This window comes from Rana temporaria, chromosome 10 (genome assembly GCF_905171775.1).
Source record: "Rana temporaria chromosome 10, aRanTem1.1, whole genome shotgun sequence".
NCBI lineage: Eukaryota > Metazoa > Chordata > Amphibia > Anura > Ranidae > Rana > Rana temporaria.
In genome coordinates this window covers 146,899,117-146,925,834 of record NC_053498.1, presented here as the reverse complement: position 1 = coordinate 146,925,834, position 26,718 = coordinate 146,899,117, and the positions used below count along the sequence as shown (strand labels likewise).

Here is a 26,718-nt window from a genome sequence, read left to right as displayed (position 1 = left end):
CTGAGAAGCAGGATGGTGCACTGGCCCTTGGCAAAGTATATGTGGACAGTTTGTGAGGGGCCCACAGAGTTTGCCAGGAGTCCAAATACCACGTTCCCCTGGGCCAATTCAGTGTGATGAGAATCACTGGAATGTCTTCCATCTTGATCCTGTAGAGTAGATGAAGGATCTGGACAGGCAGAACAGCAGAGAACAAAGTGAACTGTTCCCACACCATCATGCATACACTACAAAGGCCCAAGGGTCCCTGGACCTGGCGACAAACCTGTTCAATTTGTTGTTAAATCTGGGTGCCAGAATCCATGCCCAATGCCCCCCTCTTTGTGGCAAAGGATTTAGAACTTTAGAACCCATTTCTCACATCTCCAGGTGCCGATGACTGAAAAAGTCTGCCCAGGGCCGGCCTTAGGTGTTCAGGCGCCCTGTGCGAGCTAATCCTGTGGAACCCCCCCATCTTTACCCCTTGCCCCCTGGTCACCTAAACATACACAAAGAGGCTGTCCGGGGCCCCTCTATCCTCTGCCTGGGGAGTGACAATGAGGAGGAAGAGGTGAGGCAAGAGTCAGCAGGGCCCCTAGGTGGCAGTGCGCCCTAGGAGGCTGCCTTCCTAATCCGCCTAGTGGTAGCGCCGACCACCCGGCCCTGCTGCGACTCACATTTTGCGAGCTGCGATGGCCGCACGGTGCCCCTGTTGCCCATGGCGCCCTGTGCATCCGCACAGCTCGCACACCCCAAAGGCCGGCCATGAGTCTGCCTGGTGGAGAGGGCCAGAGCATGTAGCTTGCCCAAGAGAGGATTGAATCCTTTTCCTTTTGGATTGACTTCTGCTGCCCTCTTAATATTTGATGTAGGCCATGGCATTCTCCAACTGGATTAGCATTGGCTGCTTTAGCAATTGAGGGGTCCAGAGTTTAAGGGACAACCAAATGACCCTTCGTTTTAGAATATTAGCTGGATAGGCCTTCTCTGACAACCAAGTCCCCTGTACCAAGACAGCATCCAAGGATCCTCCGCAGCAGAATAGGTTGGTCTATAATTGTCTGAACTTTCTACGTCTGTGCAGGAAAAGGCATCCCTGACCTCCGTACCAGGTTAGCAATCCACCAATACCAGGGAGCTTTGTGGGCCCAGACATATGCTGCCAAAATGATGCATTGCATAAGCGTTTAGGGGGAGCACCGCGATCACTGTGTGGAATTGTCACCAATGTTCATTTGAGCACTCACCTTTTAGGTGCACCTTTACAAGCACGGATCCTTTCAACTCTTGGATGGACTTTATCCCTTGTTAAATTTATATGATTATTATTTTTATGAAGACTGTTTTTCATATTGCATCACAGTTTTGGACTATTTTTATTTTTCACTTTTCATTTTTTATATATTCAATATCTATGAAGATTGATTGTCTCACTGTACTATATTAATTGAGTTATTGTTTGCATTCATAACATTACACCTCCCATATGTCTATGGGTCTTATAAGCTTATTGCACTCACTCAGTGAAACACACACACAGGCTAGCGCATAGCCTATTAGTGACAGTACAGCTTGGTTTAGTGTATGACCTTCTGGTTAAGTTCAGTCTTTATATGCCAGTCTCTGGTCACTGCCATTACACTTAGTACCCAGCAGGTCCACATCTGTTGGTTTCACGGTTTACATTTATTTTACTTATTCACGCACCCCTTAGGGTCACTGTTTAATATATTAATATTTACACGGTTTATAAGTAGGGCAGCGCCACTACCCCATCCCATTTTCTATTTGTTTATCGATTGGTTTGCGCAAAATTTATAGCGTTTACAAAATAGGGGATAGTTTTATTATTTTTCTTTTTTTTACTACTAATGGCGGCGATCAGCGATTTTTTTCGTGACTGCGACATTATGGCAGACACTTCGGACAATTTTGACACATTTTTGGGACCATTGTCATTTTCACAGCAAAAAATGCATTTAAATTGCATTGTTTATTGTGAAAATGACAGTTGCAGTTTGGGAGTTAACCACAGGGGGCGCTGTAGGAGTTAGGGTTCACCTAGTGTGTGTTTACAACTGTAGGGGGGTGTGGCTGTAGGACTGACGTCATCGGTCGAGTCTCCCTATAAAAGGGATCACTCGATCGATGCAGCCGCCACAGTGAAGTACGGGGAAGCCGTGTTTACATACGGCTCTCCCCATTCTTCAGCTCTGGGGAGCGATCGCGAGGGGGCTGCTAGAAACGAATAGCCGCGCCCTCGTCCTGGATCACTCCCCGCGGGTTACCGACCGCCGCATGTACCGGGGGGGGGGTCCCGATTCGGACCCCCGACCCGCGGAAAGGCGGGGACGTACATGTACGCCCATCTGCCTGTACGTGCCATTCTGTGGACGTATATGTACATGCGGCGGGCGTTAAACGGTTAACATTATAGACATATCGCTTGTCTGTTTTTTATATATTCATATTTTCAGATCACAAGTTTATTTATTTTGTGGGGGTTCTGGCATTCAGTTTTTGAGAATCGTGATCTTTAGTCTAAGCAAAAGAATCGCGATTCTCATTTTGACCAGAATCGTGCAGCTCTAGTTGTCCGGCCGCGATGGGAAAGACCTGTCAAAGTGGGCCAGTGTGGATGAAGTCCAGGGCCAAATTTTTGTCCCAGTCCAGCCCTGGGGGAGGGGCATTCTTCCCAATGACCATCACCCTGTGTCATTAATTGTAGATATAGTCATTTTTAGGGGGGGGGGGGGGGGGGGGTTTCCCGAGACCGGAAAGTTATTTCAAGAGCTTTTCTGTGTTGAAAAGGTTGAGAAAGACTGATCCTCAAACATAAGTATATTGCCCCCCCCCCCCTTACATTGATAGCCAATGGAAAACAGACCTGGTTGAAAAAGGATGACACAGGTATTTGTGCACTGACTCCTCCTCCTGCCCTGAAACGGAGAGATTACAGGTAAGCAATACAATTTAAAGTGCGACTAAAGTCACATCATAAAAACATCAATAAATGGCGTATTCCACACGGTTCATACTCACTCGGTTACCACGATACACATTTTATGTATCCTGCAAAAAATAAATAAAAATTTCCCCAATTCAGCTAGGAATTTTGCAGAGCAGCGTTGGCAGCTCTGCACATGCTCAGTTTTCGTAGCGTTTCTATGCTGAGCATTTCCTCCCTATCACATCTGAGCAGCCCATGTGACTATAGAGTCAAAAATGTGGGAGAATACACAGTGGTAAATGACAGCCCACTCCCTCCCTTTCTCTATGCCCACTAACCAGCTAAACACAATGGGGGGGGGGGGAATTATAATACATGTAGATTGATGGAGGCTTCACCCCCCCTTATTGTGAAACACAGGCTGGAGGGGCTTTAACACAGCCTGGGACTGGCAGAACTCCGCCCGCACCATGTTATTGCCAACAAATAATAAATCATTTATTTAAAAATAATATATATTTGTCCCAACTACACAATTGTATTGGAGCATCTTTTCCTATGTACTAATAGTTCCTGTCTTTGCTCTTGACATATTGCACCTGCTTTGTCCCGCAATACTGCTCTTCAGGGCCGCCATCAGGGGGGGGTACAGGCAGTACACCTGTAAGGGGCCCGGAGGTCCCCAGATGGCAACCCCCTTTTTTTTTAGGGGTCCAGAGCCCCCCCAGGGCCCCAGATGGCAACCCCCATTTTTTTATTATTTTTTTATAAAAAAATATATTATTTTTTTCAATATATTTTATTTATTTTTTTATTAAAGGGCCAATTTTTTTATTTTTTTAGGGGTCTGGAGATCCCTAGGGGCCCAGATGACAACCCCCCCTTTTTTTATATATATATATATTATTAAAGGGCCCAGAGGTCCCCAGGGCCCCCGGATGGCAACCCCTCTTTTTTTTATAAACAATTTTTTTTTTTTTTATCATATTATTATATTTCTTTTATATATATATATATATATATATTTTTATTAAAGGGCCCAGAGGCTACCCCCCCTTTTTTTTTATATATACATGTTTTTTTCTTTATTTGTTCTTTTTTTTGTAAAGCCCCCCCCCCTGCTTCTCAATTTCAGATGGCAGCACCCCCCGCCCGGTTCTCTGCTCCAGGGGGCCCATACCTGAAGCTGTGTAAGGGGCCCCATAATTCCTGATGGCGGCCCTGCTGCTCATATGTCGGTCGTTTCTTTCTCTGTATTGCCTTACTAGGTGACGCTGTGTAAGCCAAGTTCTTTTATATTCCTCTGTGACCAATACAAATTTTTAACACAAAATATATATTTGTATTACAATTTAAAACAGTTTTATTCATTTTTTTTTTTATTTACTCTGCAATCCAAAGGCTGTTTTATTTTTTAAATATCGAACATGTGACCAGCAGCAGAGGACTAGAAGCTCCTCCTACTTATGTTTTCCTGCAGACAGGCTGGGAAGGAGCTTGGTCATGTGACAGCTAGATATTGATTAGGAAAAAGTTGCAGTTGCTCCGGAGATTAGTAAATTAGGAAAATATTCACTTTGCAAAGAATACCCAATCACATGCAAGAAAAAAAAAAAAAACAGCATTTTTGCTTGCACATGATTGGATGATGGAAGTCAGCAGAGCTTCTGTTAATTTAGACCCCTTTCTGGGGAGCTTTGCAGGTGCTACAACGGTAAAAATGGCGCCTACAAAGTGCCCTGAAAGAGCTGCTGCTGTCTCTCCGATGTGAAAGCCCTGAGGGCTTTCCACACTGGAGCGGTGCGCAAGCAGGACGGTAAAAAGAAGTCCTGCTAGCCGCATCTTTGGAGCGGTGTGTGTACCGCTCCTGCCCATTGAAGTGAATGGGAACCGCGGCTATACCGCCAGCAAAGCAGTGCTTTTAACCCTTTCTCGGCCGCTAGCAGGGGTAAAAGCGCCCGCTATCGGCCGAATAGTTCCCGCGAAATTGATGGTAAAGCGCCGCTAAAAATAGCGGCGCTTTGCCACCAACGCACCCACCCCACTGTGAAAGGGGCTTTACTCAGCTCTGAAGCAAATGCTCTAGCAGAGGGCAACTGCACTTTGCAAAGTTTATTTGCGTTTAGCAAAATCAACGAGGGTTGCCACCTTTACTTCAAGCCAAACCCGAACACTTTAGCAGCCTGGGACACCTTTGGCTGCCCCAAGAGAGTAGGTAAGTGGTGCACACAGCATGCCGCAGCAGTGTGTTTGTGGCCAAATTGTTAACGCCGACATCATCACCCTGAAAACCCGAACACAGGATTCAAAACCTGAACTGTCCGGGTGAATCCCGAACAGGTGGCAACCCTAAAATCAACCCCAATATAAAATGACACAGTGTGTGTATTTAGTAAGGTTGTCCCGATACCACTTTGAGACCGAGTACAAGTACCGATACTTTTTTTCCCCCCAAGTACTCACCGATACCGAATACCGATACTTTTTTTGTCATGTGACAGTGGCATTTTTTTTTTTTTTTTACAGCGATTTTTTTTTTTTTTTACTATATATATATATATATATATATATATATATATATATATATATATATATATATATATATTTTATTTTTAGAGGGGAGGTTAGTGGATTGTCAATGTGTTTTTTTATTTTTTATTATTTACATTTTATTTTTTCAATTATTTATTGCAATTTTTTTTAATCAGCCCTGTTGGGGGGGTTTTGGTGAGATATCAGGGGTCTTAACAGACCACCGACACAGATTCCCCAGTCCCTTTCTTAGCAGCCTCAGCTGCGCTGAAAATAAATGGACAGAAGACAGCCGCTTCTCTTCATTCATAAACTGAAATATTGTAAACCCAGTTTACACGGGGGGAGAAGGAAACACAGAGGGGGACACGGGGGAGAAGGAAACACAGAGGGGGACACGGGGAGAAGGAAACACAGAGGGGGACACGGGGGAGTAGGAAACACAGAGGGGGACATGGGGGAGAAGGAGACACAGAGGGGGACACGGAGGAGAAGGAAACACAGAGGGGGACACGGGGAGAAGAAAACACAGAGGGGGACACGGGGGAGAAGAAAACAGAGGGGGACACGGAGGGAGAAGGAAACACCGAGGGGGACAGGGAGGGAGAAGGAAACAGAGGGGGACACGGAGGAGAAGGAAACACAGAGGGGGACACGGAGGGAGAAGGAAACACAGAGGGGGACACGGAGGGAGAAGGAAACGCCGATGGGGACACGGAGGGAGAAGGAAACACAGAGGGGGACACGGAGGGAGAAGGACACACCGAGGGGAACACAGAGGGAGAAGGAAACACCGAGGGGGACACGGAGGGAGAAGGAAACGAAAAGAGAAGTGGAGAAATTACTTCAGGTAAATGCTTGGTATCGGTCCCGATACTAGTATCGGTATCGGGACAACCCCTAGTATTTAGTATCACTTTAAACATCCCTCAAAGGCCAGGCTGCGCTATTGAAACAATTCAAAATTGGAGATTCAAATTCTCATTAGTGACCATCTGTGATTGGCTTCAAGCCAAGTTCCCCAATACAGCGTTCAGTGCCCAAAGGACTTTATTCCTTTATACAACAGATTTTCCTTCAAATCAACACGACTTTGAAAAATAACTTTTATTTCACATTGTGTTTATTTTTTATGTGTGGGGCATAGTAGAAAATGAACCATCGCCATGCATATTCCTGGTTTCCATTTCTCTGAAGATCCAACATGGAGTACTTTGCTTTGGCAGAGTAACGAGGAGGAGGAAGAAGGGGAATAGAACGCTGCGCACAGATCGGCGTGGAGCAGATAATGAAATGTATGGCATTGTACAAGGAAAAGCCCCGCGGTCGCGTCTGGGGAGCGCTCCTCATATATACACACAAAAGTACGACATTCTTTAATCCACTCTTAGCCTGGAGGATCACATCCGGCATAAACAGATCACACGGGAGACCCCGAGGTAATGCTTCGCCTCGCATTCAACAAAAGCACAACAAGATGTTTGTCGGCACAGGGATAAAATATTGAAGAGGAATAAATAAGAAAAAATAAAAGCAACATCAGTAATCGGAAGCTGCCGTCAGAGATGATTGTTTCCTCCGCCCCCGCATGGGTGGAAATGAATATGTAACAGCAAGACAGACCTAAGCTGTCGGGTGCAGAGTTATAAAATACAAATAAAACCCGTATGTGTTTTTTTTCTCAATAAATACGCACTAATGTTACGTAAAGTGGTTCCCCAATGCGTGGGATTCGGGAGTATGGAGCTCGCATCAAATGATCCAAACAGTTCATTGTACTCCTCTACAAAGAGAGATCCCACCGACAGCTTGTGGGAGAAGATTGTGCATGGAGGCCGGGCCTTCTTTACAAATAAAACACAGAGGAAGTATGAAGACGGTCATGTTCCCCCGACAAGGATAGTCCCCCACCAGTCACGTTCCCCGACAAGGACAGCCCCCCCCCCTGCCAGTCGCGTCACCAAAAAGGACAGTCCCCCCCTGCCAGTCGTGTCACCAAAAAGGACAGTCCCCCCCTGCCAGTCGTGTCAAGGACATCCCCCCCCCCACCCCCCCGTCTGTCACGTCGCCGACAAGGACAGCCACCCCCTGCCAGTCGTGTCACCGACAAGGAAAGCCCCCCGCCAGTCGCTGACAAGGACAGCCACCCCCCGCCAGTCGCGTCCCCGACAAGGACAGCCCCCCCCCCGCCAGTCGCGTCGCCGACCAGGACAGCCCCCCCCGCCAGTCACGTTGACAAGGAGAGCACCCCGCCAGTTGCGTCGCCGACAAGGATAGCACCCCGCCAGTCGCGTCGCCGACAAGGATAGCACCCCGCCAGTCGCGTCGCCGACAAGGACAGCCCCCCCGCCGGTCGCGTCGCCGACAAGGACACCCCTCCCCCTGCCAGTCGCGTCACCAAAAAGGACAGTCCCCCCTGCCAGTCGCGTCAAGGACAGCCCCCCGCCAGTCACGTCGCCGACAAGGACAGCCCCCACGTCAGTCACGTCGCCGACAAGGACAGCCCCCCGCCAGTCGCCGACAAGGACAGCCCCCCTCTGCCAGTCACGTTCCCCGACAAGGACAGCCCCCCCGCCTGTCACGTTCCCCGACAAGGACAGCCCCCCCGCCTGTCACGTTCCCCGACAAGGACAGCCCCCCCGCCTGTCACGTTCCCCCGACAAGGACAGCCCCCCCGCCTGTCACGTTCCCCCGACAAGGACAGCCCCCCCGCCTGTCACGTTCCCCGACAAGGGCAGCCCCCCCGCCTGTCACGTTCCCCGACAAGGACAGCCCCCCGCCTGTCACGTTCCCCGACAAGGACAGCCCCCTGCCAGTCATGTACCCCGACAAGGACAGCCCCCCGCTGGTCACATTCCCCGCAAAGGACAGTCCCCTGCCTGCCACGTCCCCGACAAAGACCGTCCCCCGCCAGTCACGTCTCTGACAAATGACTGTGCCCTGCCTGTCATGATGGCCCACTCTGAGGCAAATTAGACTTTGCTCTGACTTTCTAATCTGCATGCTTGTTCCAGGACAGTGACGCAAAGTACTGAAGCCAGAGGCAGCCAAGCAAATAGCATTTTCTGAAGGAAGGCAGCAATGCAAGATCATATATATATATATATATATATATATATATATATACATATATATATATACATATTTATTAAATTGGAAAAAGTTAAAACCCCCGAGTTTTTTTTTATTGGCGTCTGTGTTCCCAATAGAAGATTTGTATAGGTGGGACTTCTGGTGCCGTTAGAAATCATGAATCTGCAGGGTCTAGAAAATCCAAAGACCCCTGATCTAGCCCTTTCCCACCCAGCCTTACTGTCCCTGGCCCGCCCCTTTCATTCATTGGGTATCCGTTCTTTTAGCACTGGAGAGTCAGCGTCACATGATCACAAGGGGGCCCTGTACAGCAGCACCCTACCAGCAACACCCACCAGCTATGATCTGCATAGCATAGAGATCCAGCGATTACATCACTGGGTATGTAATGAAAACAGGAATATTTACTCACGGCATTCGCACGTCGCGGAGAGGGGCAATAGAAAATATAATCTCCTTTAACGCGTTGGTTACCCCCAACACTTCATATTTCAGATATGTGTATGCTGTACCAAGTATTCCGTCCTCTTTGTATTGCTTCCTTTGTGTGAAATCCCTGGTGTTCCTGCCAGTCCCTCTGCTTTCCTATTAAAAACTGACCACACTAAGCAGGAGAGAACACTGTGGTCAGTTCCTTAGCTATGCTGGGAACTCCGCCTGCTCTCTGCCAATGATCAGACTTGTCCTGACACGCCCCCCACCCTCCCCTGCACAGCCCATCACTGGGGGAGCTCAGTGTGCTGTTGCTTCTCCTCCCCCCAGGTCTTATGTAGCTGAGAACAGAGGGAATGTGATCACTTAAAAAAAAAAATGTTTTGCCTTTCATTTCTATTTTAAACTGAATGGGTTGTTTTAGAAGGCGATCGTTTACACCAGGGATCTCCAAACTTTTTAAACATAGGGCCAGTTTACTGTGCTTCAGCCTTTAGGGGGGCCGGACGGTGGTCACTGGGAGTGGAAAAGGGCCAAAGGCAGTGGGGGGAAAAAACAATGCCCTACCATTGGTGTCAGCAGGAGGAATTGTGCCGTCATTGGTCCCTGTTGTTAGTGGTATTGGGAGGAATCGTGCCCCATTATTGGCATCATTGGGAGGACTTGTGCCCCCTCATTGGTGTCAGTGAGGGGGAATTACACCCCATTGTTGGTATCAGTGGATGAAAGAGTGGCCTGATAAAAGCAAGCAAAGGGCCACATCTGGCCCCCGGGCCACAGTTTGGAGACCCCTGGTTTACACCAATGAGCTCCCCAAACACAACACAGACAGCAATAAAAAAAAAAAAACTCACAAAAGGTTCTAACCCTTTCCCACTGGAATACTGTTTTTATTGCTCAGGGATCTCCCCTTGTATCCTCCTGTCCCGGTCAGGACCTTTCACCAGCGCGAAGGCAAAACTGCCCCAGCGCGAAGGCAAAACTGCCCCAGCGCGAAGGCAAAACTGCCCCAGCGCGAAGGCAAAACTGCCCCAGCGCGAAGGCAAAACTGCCCCAGCGCGAAGGCAAAACTGCCCCAGCGCGAAGGCAAAACTGCCCCAGCGCGAAGGCAAAACTGCCCCAGCGCGAAGGCAAAACTGCCCCAGCGCGAAGGCAAAACTGCCCCAGCGCGAAGGCAAAACTGCCCCAGCGCGAAGGCAAAACTGCCCCAGCGCGAAGGCAAAACTGCCCCAGCGCGAAGGCAAAGGGCAATGAACAAAAAGGTTCACTTTCCCGTCCCCCCTGTCACTCCATTCGATTGCGGCGACCCCAACATGGTTCTACAATACACATGGGGAACCAGAAAAACCAGCAGTGAGCTGGGTGACCCAAAATGACAAGGGCTCACGGATAATGCCGATGGGCTATCGGGGACGTTCCTTGTTCAGTGTTTTTTTTCCGGCCCCAACCCAGGAAAGGTAAAAAAAACGGGAGACAAGGTCATATATGGCTATAATGGTAAAAAGACGGACAAACCAAACCCCCAAAAAGGTGACGCGTCACTCTGTCCAGAGATCAAGACGTAATATGGCCATGGTAAAACAAGAGTCACTTTATCTGCATATCATGAAGATATGTTATATCCTGAAATCCCTTTAATATGTATAACCATAAAAAAAAAATAATAATAATAATCTATTGGAACATTCAGACTCCGGTGAAAAGAATCCTGGGAAGGTTTCCGGCCTGGCACAGCTTTGAGCCCCATGTGTCTCTCTGATTTCTGGAAAAGGCTAGCCGTCCACATCAATCTTGTGAGCTGAAAGAGAAGAAAGGACACAATGACTGGACTGGTGCATGGTGACGGTGGGACTGGTACCGCTGAGCGTGGCACGTGCCCGCCACACAGCTGAGACACCTTGGCCTGTACTAATATTTTACCCCTGAGGAAAAAAAGTGCGAGAAGGATGCAATAAAAACAGAATCAGGTTGTTTCTTTAACCACTTAAGCCCCGGACCAATATGCTGCTAAATGCCCAAAGGCGTTTTTACAATTCGGCACTGCGTCGCTTTAGCAGACAATTGCGCGGTCGTGCGACGTGGCTCCCAAACAAAATTGACGTCCTTTTTTTCCCACAAATAGAGCTTTCTTTTGGTGCTATTTGATCACCTCTGCGGTTTTTATTTTTTGCGCTATAAACAAAAAAATAGAGCGACCATTTTGAAAAAAATGCAATATTTTTTACTTTTTGCTATAATAAATATCCCCCAAAAACATATATAAAAAAAAAATTTCCCTCAGTTTAGGCCGATACGTATTCTTCTACCTATTTTTGGTAAAAAAAATAGCAATAAGCGTTTATCGATTGGTTTGCGCAAAATTTATAGCGTTTACAAAATAGGGGATAGTTTTATTATTTTTTTTTTTTTTTTTATACTAGTAATGGCGACGATCAGCGATATCTTTCGTGACTGCAGCATTATGGCGGACACTTCGGACAATTTTGACACATTTTTGGGACCATTGTCATTTTCACAGCAAAAAATGCATTTAAATTGCATTGTTTATTGTGAAAATGACAGTTGCAGTTTGGGAGTTAACCACAGGGGGCGCTGAAGGGGTTATGTTTCACCTAGTGTGTGTTTACAACTGTAGTGGGGGTGTGGCTGTAGGTGTGACGTCATTGATCGAGTCTCCCTATAAAAGGGATCACTCGATCGATGCAGCCGCCACAGTGAAGCACGGGGAAGCCGTGTTTACGTACGGCTCTCCCCGTTCTTCAGCTCCGGGGAGCGATCGCAACGGAGCGGCTATAAACGAATAAAACTATCCCCTATTTTGTAAACACTATAACTTTTGCGCAAACCAAATCAATAAACGCTTATTGCGATTTTTTTTAAGAAAAATATGTAGAAGAATACGTATCGGCCTAAACTGAGGAAAAAAATGTTTTTTTATATATATTTTCGGGGGATATTTATTATAGCAAAAAGTAAAAAAATTTCCAATTTTTTTCAAAATTGTCACTCTATTTTTTCTTAAAGCGCAAAAAATAAAAACCGCAGAGGTGATCAAATACCACCAAAAGAAAGCTCTATTTGTGGGGGGAAAAAAAAGGACGCCAATTATGTTTGGGAGCCACGTCGCACGACCACGCAATTGTCAGTTAAAGCGACTCAGTGCCGAATCGCAAAAACTGGCCAGGTCCTTTACCTGCATAAAGGTCCGGGTCTTAAGTGGTTAATGGGATTACTGTAGATATTAATATATACTCATACGGTACCCCTACACATAAAGAGTCTGTAAACATCTAGCATTAGCCCTGGCCTCAGGCCTGCTGGGAAATGTCACATTTAGAGAAGACTCACATTGCTTTGGTATCCTAAGTGCCTCATTGTCTGCAGACATGACTTGATGGAGCGCTCCTCTGAACTGGTAGAGGATCTTCAAGCTTTTATCTTCCCCAACACACGGGTCATAGAAACCGGGCAGTCCAGCCTGAGAGTGACATGCATATGGTCATTCAGAAATCATATGCAAAAAAACAAATACGTACCTAAATAAAATTGCAAATTGGTAAAATAAAATGTTCTGAAATAGGTAGGTCAATAACCATTACTATTAGGCCCCTTTCACACTGGGGCGTCCGCCGCGGTAGAGCAGCGCTATTTTTAGCGACGCTTTCCCGTCGTATTTGCGGGGTATTCGGCCACTAGCGGGATGCTTTTAACCCCCGCTAGCGGCCGAAAAAAGGGTTAAACCCACCCGCAAAGCAGCGCTTTGCCGGCGGTATAGCCACGCTACCCATTGATTTCAAGGGGCAGGAACGGTGGAGGAGCGATATACACACCGCTCCAAAGATGCGGCTAGCAGGTCTTTTTTTTACCGTCCTGCCAGCGCACCAACAAACCAAGCGGGATCTGGGAAAGGTAGGGGTTTAGGGTGGGGAGAATCACCAAGTGGAGATGCACTTAGGGTTAAAGTTCATAGGTCAAAGGTCAGCTAGGGTTAGAGTTCGGCTTAGGGTTTCCCATTGAAGAATATGGCTAGGACTTAGGGTTAGGGTTCAGCTTAGGGTTTCCCATTGAAGAATATGGCTAGGACTTAGGGTTAGGGTTCGGCTTAGGGTTTCCCATTGAAGAATATGGCTAGGATTAGGGTTAGGGTTCGGCTTAGGGTTTCCCATTGACGAATATGGCTAGGATTAGGGTTAGGCTTAGGGTTTCCCATTGAAGAATATGGCTAGGATTAGGGTTCGGGTTAGGCTTAGGGTTCGGCTTAGGGTTTCCCATTGACGAATATGGCTAGGACTTAGGGTTAGGGTTCGGCTTAGGGTTTCCCATTGAAGAATATGGCTAGGACTTAGCGTTCGGGTCACTTCCAGCAGGATGTAATGAACTTTCATTTGCTCCCCTACTGCCCTGGGAGCCAGAGGACCTACCTGGCATGGAGAAACATGTGACTAATCCATATGACAGCATGGTGCCCTTTCCCCCGGAAGACGTCACGTGTCAGATGTAAATGAAAGTGGAACAAAAAGTGAACCTCCGCTTTTCGGAACCCTCCCCCCCCTCCGGTGTCACATTTGCCACTTTTCAGGGAGGAGGGGGGTGCAGATACCTGTATGAACTATATTTCCCATGATGCTCATCTACTCTACATCTACGGACAGCAGCAGCATGCGATACTGCAGCTGAAGGAGCCGAGACCAGAAGGTCCAGCATCGGAGCTGTACCTTCAGCTATCCCCCCCACAGATCCAATAAAACTGTCAGATATAAATTAAAGAGACACGTGCAGAAAAAGTATCACTTGGGATTTAACACACTAGTGCTGTTTTTTTGAGGTGTGAGAACAAAGATACCGCAGTGTGTGAACCCAGAATGACCATGACGTCTCACACTGGCCAGGACGTGCTCATACACTCCTCGTAATCTAAAGATCAGACATCGGGTCTTCAATAGCCCCCCGGGGGGGTAGAATTGGGGTCTCGGGCCCCGCTCACCTTTGAAGCTTCTGTGAGGATTAACTTTGAGTCTTTCACCAAACACTGCAAAGGGACGGTCACATCGATCACCTTCACTCGCTCGTTCCTCCGGCTATTGTCCGTAACAAATTTACCGTACCAGGCGTTTAATATGATCAGTCCTGGAACACACAACAATGGAAGAACTTTTATAAAGAAAATACAATAATGCTGGGATTGTTCTGCAGGAAAGCTTTTCTTTTTACTTTTTTTAAAGTGGACCTGTCATCTAAACCCAGCGGACAACTTACAAGGGGACGGCGGCTTCATAGTGCGGCAAAACTAAAAAACCGAGGATGGTCATGGACATGCAGAAATGTTTGTCAGCTTACCTCTCCTCATGGGTTCACCTTTAGAGGCCAGTCACTCTCACCTGGCTGCTTAAAGAGGGGGTTCACCCTATAAAACATTTTTTTTTCCCCCTAGCATTAAATTAAGCATAGTAGCGTGAGCTACAGTATGCCTTTATTTTTTTTGCCCCGTACTCACTGTGCAATCCTATATAGAAGATTCCGACTCCCCGCGGGGAATGGGCGTTCCTATCCAGAGGGAAGATGATTGACGGCCGGCTCTGGCGCGTCACGCTTCTCCGGAAATAGCCGAAATAGGACTTGGCTCTTCACGGCGCCTGCGCATAGTCTGTGCGCAGGCGCCGTATAGCGCCGTGAAGAGCCGAGACCTACTCCGGCTATCTTCGGGGAGCGTGACGTGCCAGAGCCGGCCGTCAATCATCTTCCCTCTGGATAGGAACGCCCATTCCGGAATCTTCAATATAGGATTGCACAGTCAGTGCGGGGCTAAAAAAATAAATAAAGGCATACTGTAGCTCGCGCTACTATGCTTAATTTAATGCTAGAATGTTGGTAATGAGGGTGAACCACCGCTTTAAGTAATCTCTCCTCAAAGCATGGCTCCTCCCCCCAGCCCCTATCAGAGAACTCTATAATAACCTGTGCACTGCAAGCCAGCCCTGCTGATCAACATTGTGTGTTTAGCTTTGGTGTGTGACTTGCTGTGTCTTCTATGTCCGATTCCAGTTACCGATCTTGGCTTGGTTTTGACTATGCTTGCCTGCGTGTGACCCTGACCTTTGGCGTATTCTATGTTTATCCTTGTCTGCTAGTTGCCCCGACATTTGGCTTATCCCCTTACTATCTCTTGTTATCCTGGGCTGTTGTTCCTCGCTATCCTACTGTAGCCTGCTGGGAGACTCTGGGGGCCGCGACATGCAGTCAGTTGCAGCGCAGTCCATCCTCGCCACTAGAGGCTCTGGTGAACACCTGCTGGCCCTGGGAAATCTTAGGCTCTAGCTCCCTGTGGGATCCGTGTTGGTGCTCCAGTGGACCTGCCTTCCTTAATCACCCAGAGTTCCATCTGCAGCAGTCAGCCGTAGGGTCCACTACCTTAGCAGTGCACTCCTGACCCCTGTGTGCATCTGTCACCAGGCCACAGGTGACCTGACAAGGATGTATACAGAATGGCTACACTGTGGCTGATGGGTGACATGTTTGGCTCACTACCTTTGAGGAACTACAGACAGAGCCATATAGGTTTACCTATAGAATGTGGACATGGGACTGTCGGGCCTGGGTCACCTGATCGCTGTGATAATAGCCTCTGATAGTCCATCACAGTGATCAGTCACTGTGAGCTCGCCCCTGTGTTTACTGCCTCTTCTGAATGAATAGGAAGATACATAAAAAGGGGGTTATTTACTTAAGCTGGAGAGGGCAAAATCTGGTGCAACACTGCATAGAACCCAATAAGCTTCCAGGTTTTATTGCCAAAGCTTAACTGAACAATCTAATGTTAGAATCTGGTGTGGCTGTGCATGGTAGCCAATCAGCTTCTGAGTGTATACACCGCTCCCGCTCCTAAAGCCCCCCTGCCCATTGCGCTGGCAAAGTGGCGCTTTGAGGGTGCTTTTAACTATTTTTCGGCTGCTAGTGGGGATTAAAAGCACCCCGCTAGCGAGCTAAAACAATGGTAATAAGCCGCTAAAACAATGGTAATAAGCCGCTAAAAATAGCGGCGTTATACTGCCAACGCCCAGACACTGTCAGTGTAAAAGCAGCCTTAGGGCCAAGGTCGGAGTCAAAGGTTGTGGTCAGGATATTTCAGGTAGAATTTTTTATTTTTTTTTAATAATTAGTATCAGTGTGTTTGAAGAAGGATAAAAAAAAATTGCAAAATGCGCACCACTGTTTCTGGGCTGTACTACGGGTACAAACGACACCTAAGGCACCTTTCACACTGAGGCGCTTTTAAAGCATTTTTGCGCTAAAAATAGCATCTGAAAAGCGTCTCTCAAGCCTCCCCAGTGTGAAAGCCAGAGGGGGGGGGGGGTGCGCCCTTACAAAAATCCCCAGCCCAACCGTATACAGGGCTCCCAAAACGCCCTGGCCATTGAAATTATTGGGTAGCGCTGCCGAAGCACCTGAAAAGCACTTCAGCAGCGGTGAAACATGGGCACTTTTAGCCCCTTGTTAACCCCTTCTTTGCCCCCTCCCGTCTGCAATGTGGCTCCGAAACGAGCTGCGCTTTACCGCGACTGCGGGGCGGTCTGGGTGTGAAAGGGCTACATACACATATGTGGTATTGCTGCAATCAGGAGAATTTATTTTGGTTTGTACTTTGATGGAAAATGTTAAAAAGACAAATCAGGAGATATCCGTTACAATTTACCAACAAAAGAAAGCCAAATTTGTCCTAAAAAAACAAGGTATAATTCACCTGGATACACAAGGTAGTTGTGGCGATATGTACGGTTTTACCAACACATGTCAAGGGGTTAATTGGTATATGTGAAAGTTATAGCATCTACAAACTATGGGATATATACTGGAATGTACACAGCTAGAGACGCTATACTAGTAATGGCCGTGATCAACAATTTAGAGTGGGAACTGTGATATTGTAGCAGCCAATCAGGCGCTGACACTGGCTGGGAGGGACACTGACACCAACATCGCTAGTGACACTTCTACAGTGATTATACTGTACACTGTAGTAATGACACTAATGGGTGACGGGGGTGCAAAGAAGGCTCTCTGCGCGCGTTTGTAAAACACAGAACTCTGCGCGCGTTTGTAAAACACAGAACTCTGCGCGCGTTTGCAAAACACAGAACCCTGCGCGCGTTTGCAAAACACAGAACCCCGCGCGCGTTTGCAAAACACAGAACCCCGCGCGCGTTTGCAAAACACAGAACCCCGCGCGCGTTTGCAAAACACAGAACCCCGCGCGCGTTTGCAAAACACAGAACCCCGCGCGCGTTTGCAAAACACAGAACCCTGCGCGCGTTTGCAAAACACAGAACCCCGCGCGCGTTTGCAAAACACAGAACCCCGCGCGCGTTTGCAAAACACAGAACCCTGTGCTCTGTGTAATTGGCCACAGCCGATCAGCAGATATTCTGTCTCTGCTCTGATGTATCAGTGTTAACCAGGCAGTTCACATTGACAGAGATGGCACATGGGCGGTTAGTTACTTCCTCTCCTCTTGCCAATGATGGCGGGTAAGCTTTGGACCCTCCATCACAAAGACTTTCCAAAGCACCGGGGTCCTTGGTTTGAACCCCAGCCCGGATACTTCCAGTAGAACATGGCTGGCTCTGGAAGAGGCTTTTGTCTACCTGGTGCCAGACACTCAGCAGGCTACAGATGGGGGCCAAGTAGGTCCTAAGCTTGGAACACACAGGCATTGCATTCAGCACCGGGAGAGGGTCATCCAGTGCCCAGGACAAAGTTGAACAATTGCACCCCCTCCCACACTATTAATACATGCTGTAGAATGGGTGTACCACCCTGCGTTCATTCCCCCCCCCCCCCACCCCTCCTGCCCGTACCATGTCCTGACCCCGATTGCTCTGCAAAGTATGATAACCCAATATCTTCCATTGCGGTGAGCTGCATCGCATCACTAAAAAAGGTAGGCAAGCACAGTGGCTTAGTGGTTGGCTCTTCCAGGACCCCATCGGTCTTGAGTTTGCATTTTCTCCTTGTGCATGCGTGGGTTTCCTCCTAGTACTCCAAAGACATGCTGGTAGGTCAATTGGCTCCTGTCTAAATTAGCCCCATTATGTGGGGGTGTACATATGCATGTGAGCTAGGAACCCGTCATTCTAAGCTCCCTCACGCATGGGATCGATGTGAATGTTCCATAGGTGCCAGCACTACATAAATATGTAATAAAGAGGAAATTCTGTGTGTGTAACAAGTCACCATAAAGAGCCAGAGCCTCAGCCAAGCCCTGAACCCTTCCCACCAAGCCCAGAATAGGATTGGGCTGTTTATGGTCAGTTTTAGGAAGGGATAAAAATATATATTGGATTTACCCATTTTCGATTCTTCAGCCTCAATTATCCTCCGTACAGACTCCTGCATTAAACGCACCTGAGTGAAACAAAGTGAGAATTAGAAATAAATATCACAGAACAGCAAGAGAGGGAAAGGAAAGGTAGATACATGCTGTGGATAGGCGGGGAGTTGAAAGCACGAAGGAGAAAAATGTGACAGTGGTAGGCCTATCAATGCAAAACAAGAACCTTCCCTACACTGTTACAAGGTTGGAAGCGTTAAATGGGCTAGAAAAGTGATCTCTAAACTGTGGCCCACAGGCCAGATGTGGCCCTTTGCTTGCCTTCATCCAGCTCTTGGGGCACTGACCACCCCAAACCATGGGTCACCACTCCTGCCGATGACCACCCCAAACGATGGGTCACCACTCCTGCCGCTGACGACCCCCAACGATGGGTCACCACTCCTGCCGCTGACGACCCCCAACGATGGGTCACCACTCCTGCCGCTGACGACCCCCAACGATGGGTCACCACTCCTGCCGCTGACGACCCCCAACGATGGGTCACCACTCCTGCCGCTGACGACCCCCAACGATGGGTCACCACTCCTGCCGCTGACGACCCCCAACGATGGGTCACCACTCCTGCCGCTGACGACCCCCAACGATGGGTCACCACTCCTTCCACTGACCCCCAACGATGGGTCACCACTCCTTCCACTGACCCCCAACGAAGGGTCACCACTCCTTCCACTGACCCCCAACGAAGGGTCACCACTCCTTCCACTGACCCCCAACGAAGGGTCACCACTCCTTCCACTGACCCCCAACGAAGGGTCACCACTCCTTCCACTGACCCCCAACGAAGGGTCACCACTCCTTCCACTGACCCCCAACGAAGGGTCACCACTCCTTCCACTGACCCCCAACGAAGGGTCACCACTCCTTCCACTGACCCCCAACGAAGGGTCACCACTCCTTCCACTGACCCCCAACGAAGGGTCACCACTCCTTCCACTGTTTGCAACAATCAACATTTTATTCCCTAGGGCCTAGGTGCCAAACACAAGGCCTGCGGGCCGAATCCGGCCCTCCAGGCCATTTCATGTGGCCCTCACACCTCCAAGCCCTCCTCTGGTCCTTCTCCAGACCCTTACTTTTTGCTTTCAAGCAATGTATCCAGCTTCTCCCCAACTGCAGCATAAGGAAAGGGGGTGCACTGTGATGTAAGGGAGAGTGGGGGACTCAACTTGTGCTGGACATCTAATCTTACAGATACAACCGGCCCTTTTGAGGGCAATCATCATGCTGATGCGGCCCACAATGAAATTGAGTTTGACACCCTTGACCTAGGGTCTGCACAAAAAAAAAAAAAAAAAAAGTATGTTTCGGGGTTCCAAGTAATTTTCTAGCAAAAAATACCGATTTAAACTTGTAAACATAAAGGGCCAGATTCATAGTTGAAATACGCCGGCGTATCTACTGATACTCCGGCGTATTTTCAAATTTGCCGCGTCGTATCGTTGTTTTGAATCCTCAAAACAAGTTACGACGGCTTTAGGCTTCGATCCGACAGGCGTACGGCTTCGGATCGTAGGTGTAATACTCCGGCGCCCGCTGGGTGGAGTTTGCGTAGTTTTCCACTTCGGGTATGCAAATTAGCTGTTTACGGCGATCCACGAAGGTACGCGCGTTCGTCGCATTCTCTTACGTCGTCGCTAGTCGGCTTTTCCCGTCGCAAAGTTACGGCAGCTATTTCATGGCTTATATTTAGACCAGCCATGTTAAAGTATGGCCGTCGTTCCCGCGACGAATTTCACTTTTTTTTTTTTGCGCAAGACGTCTGGGAATACGAAAGTACGTAACACACGTCGCCGTTCAAAAAACACGTTAGGGCGCCGTAATTTTGCACAAAGCACGGCGGGAAATTTCCAAGCGGAGCATGCGCAGAATGTTCGGAGCGGGAACGCGCCTAATTTAAATGGTACACGCCCCATTAGAATTAGGCGGGCTTGCGCCAGACGCATTTACGTTACACCGCCGCAAGTTTACAGGCAAGTGCTTTGTGAATCAAGCACTTGCGCTGAAAACTTGCGGCGGTGTAACGTAAACAAGATACGTTACGCCGCAGCGCAGGTACCTGAATCTGGCCCAAAGTGCCAGAAAACGGGTTATAATGGTTCTTTTATAATCAATAAATGTGAATGGGTGGGCAGGGGGTGGGAGGTTCAGAAAGGGGGGGTTCCAATTCTGCCTGGAGATGGGCTTTAACTCTTTCCTGCTGAACCTCCAAATAATCGACTCCATTTTATTGCTTTCAGCAATGCAGAACTTACAGATAAAGTACTCTCTAATTCCGCACTCAGATGTATAAATGAATGGTGGTTATACACCAAGTTTCGAACCGTTTTCATCTAGGATTTAGTCCCCTCTATAAACACATGAAAGCTATTAATGAGCCGTATTTAAAAATCGCTGGGCGCTGTGCAATAAAGCAACAGAGTTGTAATGGGGACCCGGGTGACAGGTTCTCTTTATTGCGCTTCCCCCTGGCTTTTTATCACTGCGATATTTACATAGTAAAAGGATTATGTAAATGAAATACTCACGGCCGCCTCCGCCTCTTGCTTCTTCTGCAATATATCCGACGCCGAGCTTTCCCACTGCTTCTCCAGCTCCCTAATTATTGAGACATAAACACGAGGAGACTATTATCCGGGAGATCCGGCCACCCTCGGCGAATCATTCCTCCCAACACCCGGACAACAAAAAGGTGTGCCTTATTTTAAACCCAACTCCAGATAAATCCCCCCCCCCAAAAAAAACACTCCCACCCCATTTTTTAAACCTCTGCATATGTATGTTTTATTTGCATTTTTTGGGTCTAGGCCAGGGGTCTCAAAACTTCTTAAACAAAAGACCTGTTTAGGGACCTTTAGACTTTAGGGGGCGGGACTGTGACCAGTGGGAGTAGATAATGGCGCAGGCTTGGTGGTCCGTGGGCGTAAATAAATTACACAACACCCCTATGGTCAGTGGGAGGAATGGTGCCCCCATCATTGGTGTCAGTGGGAGGAATGGTGCCCCCCCATCATTGGTGTCAGTGGGAGGAATGGTGCCCCCCCATCATTGGTGTCAGTGGGAGGAATGGTGCCCCCCCATCATTGGTGTCAGTGGGAGGAATGGTGCCCCCATCATTGGTGTCAGTGGGAGGAATGGTGCCCCCATCATTGGTGTCAGTGGGAGGAATGGTGCCCCCATCACTGGTGTCAGTGGGAGGAATGGTTCCCCCCATCATTGGAAGGAATGGTGCCCCCCATCATTGGTGTCAGTGGGAGGAATGGTGCCCCCCATCATTGGTGTCAGTGGAAGGAATGGTGCCCCCATCATTGGTGTCAGTGGAAGGAATGGTGCCCCCCCCATCATTGGTGTCAGTGGAAGGAATGGTGCCCCCCCCCATCAGTGGTGTCAGTGGAAGGAATGGTGCCCCCCCATCATTGGTGTCAGTGGAAGGAATGGTGCCCCCCCCATCATTGGTGTCAGTGGAAGGAATGGTGCCCCCCCCATCATTGGTGTCAGTGGGAGGAATGGTGCCCCCCCATCATTGGTGTCAGTGGGAGGAATGGTGCCCCCCCATCATTGGTGTCAGTGGGAGGAATGGTGCCCCCCCATCATTGGTGTCAGTGGGAGGAATGGTGCCCCCCCATCATTGGTGTCAGTGGGAGGAATGGTGCCCCCCCATCATTGGTGTCAGTGGGAGGAATGGTGCCCCCCCATCATTGGTGTCAGTGGGAGGAATGGTGCCCCCCCATCATTGGTGTCAGTGGGAGGAATGGTGCCCCCCCATCATTGGTGTCAGTGGGAGGAATGGTGCCCCCCCATCATTGGTGTCAGTGGGAGGAATGGTGCCCCCCCATCATTGGTGTCAGTGGGAGGAATGGTGCCCCCCCATCATTGGTGTCAGTGGGAGGAATGGTGCCCCCCCATCATTGGTGTCAGTGGGAGGAATGGTGCCCCCCCATCATTGGTGTCAGTGGGAGGAATGGTGCCCCCCCATCACTGGTGTCAGTGGGAGGAATGGTGCCCGCCCATCACTGGTGTCAGTGGGAGGAATGGTGCCCGCCCATCACTGGTGTCAGTGGGAGGAATGGTGCCCGCCCATCACTGGTGTCAGTGGGAGGAATGGTGCCCCCATCACTGGTGTCAGTGGGAGGAATGGTGCCCCCATCACTGGTGTCAGTGGGAGGAATGGTGCCCCCATCATTGGTGTCAGTGGGAGGAATGGTGCCCCCATCATTGGTGTCAGTGGGAGGAATGGTGCCCCCATCATTGGTGTCAGTGGGAGAAATGGTGCCCCCATCATTGGTGTCAGTGGGAGAAATGGTGCCCCCATCATTGGTGTCAGTGGGAGAAATGGTGCCCCCATCATTGGTGTCAGTGGGAGAAATGGTGCCCCCATCATTGGTGTCAGTGGGAGAAATGGTGCCCCCATCATTGGTGTCAGTGGGAGAAATGGTGCCCCCATCATTGGTGTCAGTGGGAGAAATGGTGCCCCCATCATTGGTGTCAGTGGGAGAAATGGTGCCCCCATCATTGGTGTCAGTGGGAGAAATGGTGCCCCCATCATTGGTGTCAGTGGGAGAAATGGTGCCCCCATCATTGGTGTCAGTGGGAGAAATGGTGCCCCCATCATTGGTGTCAGTGGGAGAAATGATGCCCCCATCATTGGTGTCAGTGGAGGAATGATGGGGCACTACCCCTCCCACTGACACCAAAGATGGGGCACTATTCTTCTCACCAATATCGATGATTGGCCATCATTTCTTCCACTGATGCCAACGATTAGGGCACCATTCCTCCTCCTACTGACCCACAAGCACCATGTAATTTTTTGACTCCCACTGACCACCAAGACATTTTCTAATGCCATCCTAAAGTCTGAAGGACAGTAAACTGACCCTATGTTTATAAAGTTTGGAGACCCCTGTATTAAGGAGAAAAAACAAAAAAACACTTTCTGCATGCACCCCCCCCCCCCATTTATACTCACTGGAGCCTCTTTATTCAGCACTGTGCATGAGAGCAAATGCTCCCCACTATCTCCCTCCTCACTGGTTCCCGCTGCTGTCAATCACAGCCAGTGAGGAGGGAGCAGGGGGGTGGAGCTCAGCTGCGCTCTGTGTGTCTATGCAGACAAAGAGCCAACCTGCCTGAGTGCCCTCATAGCAAGTGGCATGCTATTGAGGGCACTTGGCAGGGGGGGGGGGAGCCATTAGGGGACCGCAGAAAAGGAGGGCTACTCTGTGCAAAGTCATTACAGAGCAGATGGGGGGGGGGCAACATATTTGCAAATTTTTCTTTAAAAAAAAATGTGATGGATACATTTTATTGACAAAACAGATCCAGATCAGGCCGTTGTATAAAATCTGCAAACCTCATTTGTTTTCTTGGTTGATACACAAAACAAAAAGAAAAAAAAAAAACACTTCTCCGTAAAATGATTTGGCCGGTTCGATAACAAATAACCGATGAATCAACGCCCAATCCATGGAGCCGCGCCCGGCGCCTGTCTGGCTGAATTATTGGCGGGACGGCTGCTATGTACTTACTTCTCTTTCTGCGCCTTGAGGTACGGCTTGATAATAAGCCGGTGCATGGCCACATAGATAACGAGGGGCCCTATGGTGGCATAAAACACGGCGCTGGGAAGGAGCTGATCGGTCAGGTGGATAGGGAAGAAATATGTCTGGCTGGCTCTATTCAACCTGGAACAAAGAAGAAGAAGAGGAATAGATTAATGCAAGGAGTCTGCTGGCGGCCCAGCGAGGGAAAAATCCATTATTTATACATGCTGGATCTCATCTGACCCCGGAGTGCATCACTTGACACATCTATTATCTCCCGCCTTGCCATACGCCGCCGTCTGATAAGCAGCCGCTGGATGGGCCCCCACAACAAGACCGCGTTCATTTCATGCCGCTGGTCGGCCTTCCATTACCGGCTCCTGGCTGGCCTGGAGTGAGCAAAAGCAGCCAAGGCAGGAAGTTGCTTAGACCCATCGCTGCCAGAGACGTTTTTCATTTTTTGCAAATATCCTTGAAAAAACATAATTATAAGCCTGAAGTATTACATTAACCCCCCCCCCCCCCCAACACATGATATACCGTATTTTACGGCGTATAAAATCTAAAATCATGCCCCAAAAGTTGGGGGTCGTCTTATATGCCGGGTACCTGTCTGTCAGACAGCGGCCATCCATTATTCAAAAGCTGCGCCTCCTCCTCAGACTGTTCCGTGATAGGCGGAACACTAATTTTCCCAGCAGAGCCTCTGTTCAGTGTTCCGCCTATCACGGATGCCTTCTCGGCCTCGGCGGAACAGCCTGAGGAGGAGGCGCGGCTTTTGAATAATGGACGCCCGCAGCCTGAGAATCTCTGCAAACAGGAGAAGGTAGGAAGATCATCAAGGCAGGCATGCTGGCCCAGAGAGGCAGGCATGCTGGCCCAGAGAGGCAGGCATGCTGGCCCAGAGAGGCAGGCATGCTGGCCCAGAGAGGCAGGCATGCTGGCACAGAGAAGCAGGCATGCGGGCCCAGAGAGGCAGGCATACGGGCCCAGAGAGGCAGGCATACGGGCCCAGAGAGGCAGGCATACGGGCCCAGAGAGGCAGGCATACGGGCCCAGAGAGGCAGGCATACGGGCCCAGAGAGGCAGGCATGCTGGCACAGAGAGGCAGGCATGCTGGCACAGTGAGGCAGGCATGCTGGCACAGTGAGGCAGGCATGCTGGCACAGTGAGGCAGGCATGCTGGCACAGTGAGGCAGGCATGCTGGCACAGTGAGGCAGGCATGCTGGCACAGTGAGGCAGGCATGCTGGCACAGTGAGGCAGGCATGCTGGCACAGTGAGGCAGGCATACTGGCACAGAGAGGCAGGCATACTGGCACAGAGAGGCAGGCATACTGGCACAGAGAGGCAGGCATACTGGCACAGAGAGGCAGGCATACTGGCACAGAGAGGCAGGCATACTGGCACAGAGAGGCAGGCATACTGGCACAGAGAGGCAGGCATACTGGCACAGAGAGGCAGGCATACTGGCACAGAGAGGCAGGCATACTGGCACAGAGAGGCATGCATACTGGCACAGAGAGGCAGGCATACTGGCACAGAGAGGCAGGCATACTGGCACAGCGAGGCAGGCATACTGGCACAGCGAGGCAGGCATACTGGCACAGCGAGGCAGGCATACTGGCACAGCGAGGCAGGCATACTGGCACAGCGAGGCAGGCATACTGGCACAGCGAGGCAGGCATACTGGCACAGTGAGGGGTCGTCTTATACGGCGAGTATATCCCAAAACCAGCATTTTAGCTGGAAAATTAGGGGGTCGTCTTATACGCCCAGTCGTCTTATACGCCGGCAAATACGGTATTTTCTGAAAGCAGACACCCTAAAGAATAAAATGGTAGTAATTCCATTTTTTTATATCACACAATATTACCACAAAAGGTCTAGGAACATTTCAGTAAAATATAAAAGCCGAGGTTGCACCGAGTAAATAGATACCCAACATGTCAAACATTAAAGGGGTTGTAAAGCCTTGTGCTTTTTCACCTTAATGTATTCTATGCATCATCCTATGCATTAAGGTAAAAAAACAAACACCTTGCACTGGCCGCCCCCCCAGCCCCCGTTTTACTAAAATGAGCCCCGAAATTCTGTGGGAGCGATACCACATGGTTCTCCCCACGGCTTTCTCGGCTCTTCATTGGATAGATTGATAGCAGCGCAGCCATTGGCTCCCGCTGCTGTCAATCAAATCCAATGACGCAGCCGACAGGGCCCAAGTCATACCCTTGGCAGCTATGTATGCTGAGTGTATGACTCAGGAGCGCGCCCGCAAGCTAACCCCCTTGGCAGCGAGCTTCCCAGAGGGGGTTAGCTATTGCGGGGAGGAGCCACGGAGAGCCACTGTGGGACCCCATTAGAGGAAGGATCGGGGCCACTCTGTGCAAAAATAACTGCACAGCATAGGCGTGTGAACCTTTAGTACCACTTTAAGACCCTTTTTCACACTGGGGTGGTGCAGACATTGGCGGTAAATCACCGCTAGTTTTAGAGGCACTTTACCGCCGTTATAGCGGTGCTTTTCATCCCTGCTAGCGACCAAAGAAATGGTTAATAGCGTCCGTGTAGCGGTGCTGCCGAAGCGCTTTGCAGGCACTTCGACAGCGCTGCCCATTCATTTCAATGGGCAGGGCGTTTTGGGAGGGGTGTATTCACACCCCCCCCCCATCCTGCAAGCGCACCGCTCCAGTGTGAAAGCACTCAGGCTTTCACGCTAGGGTGGCTCGAGAGGCGCTTTTCAGGCTTTAGAGCTATAAACGCCTGAAAAGCGCCCCAGTGTGAAAAGGGGTCTAAAGGAGTTGT

At 49.4% G+C, this 26,718-nt stretch overlaps 1 protein-coding gene across 1 annotated transcript in view; it reads right to left on the bottom strand.

Annotated features, from left to right (window-relative positions):
• Positions 1–10,562: 10,562 nt before the first annotated feature.
• The window catches only part of DNAJC11 (DnaJ heat shock protein family (Hsp40) member C11), a 163,266-nt gene continuing 147,110 nt past the window's right edge, over positions 10,563–26,718 (bottom strand). The window contains 6 exon segments of the mRNA XM_040326699.1: positions 10,563–10,784; positions 12,335–12,464; positions 13,971–14,113; positions 18,328–18,385; positions 20,900–20,969; positions 23,900–24,055. Coding sequence (XP_040182633.1) covers positions 10,759–10,784; positions 12,335–12,464; positions 13,971–14,113; positions 18,328–18,385; positions 20,900–20,969; positions 23,900–24,055 — 583 coding nt within the window. The 3' untranslated portion in view covers positions 10,563–10,758.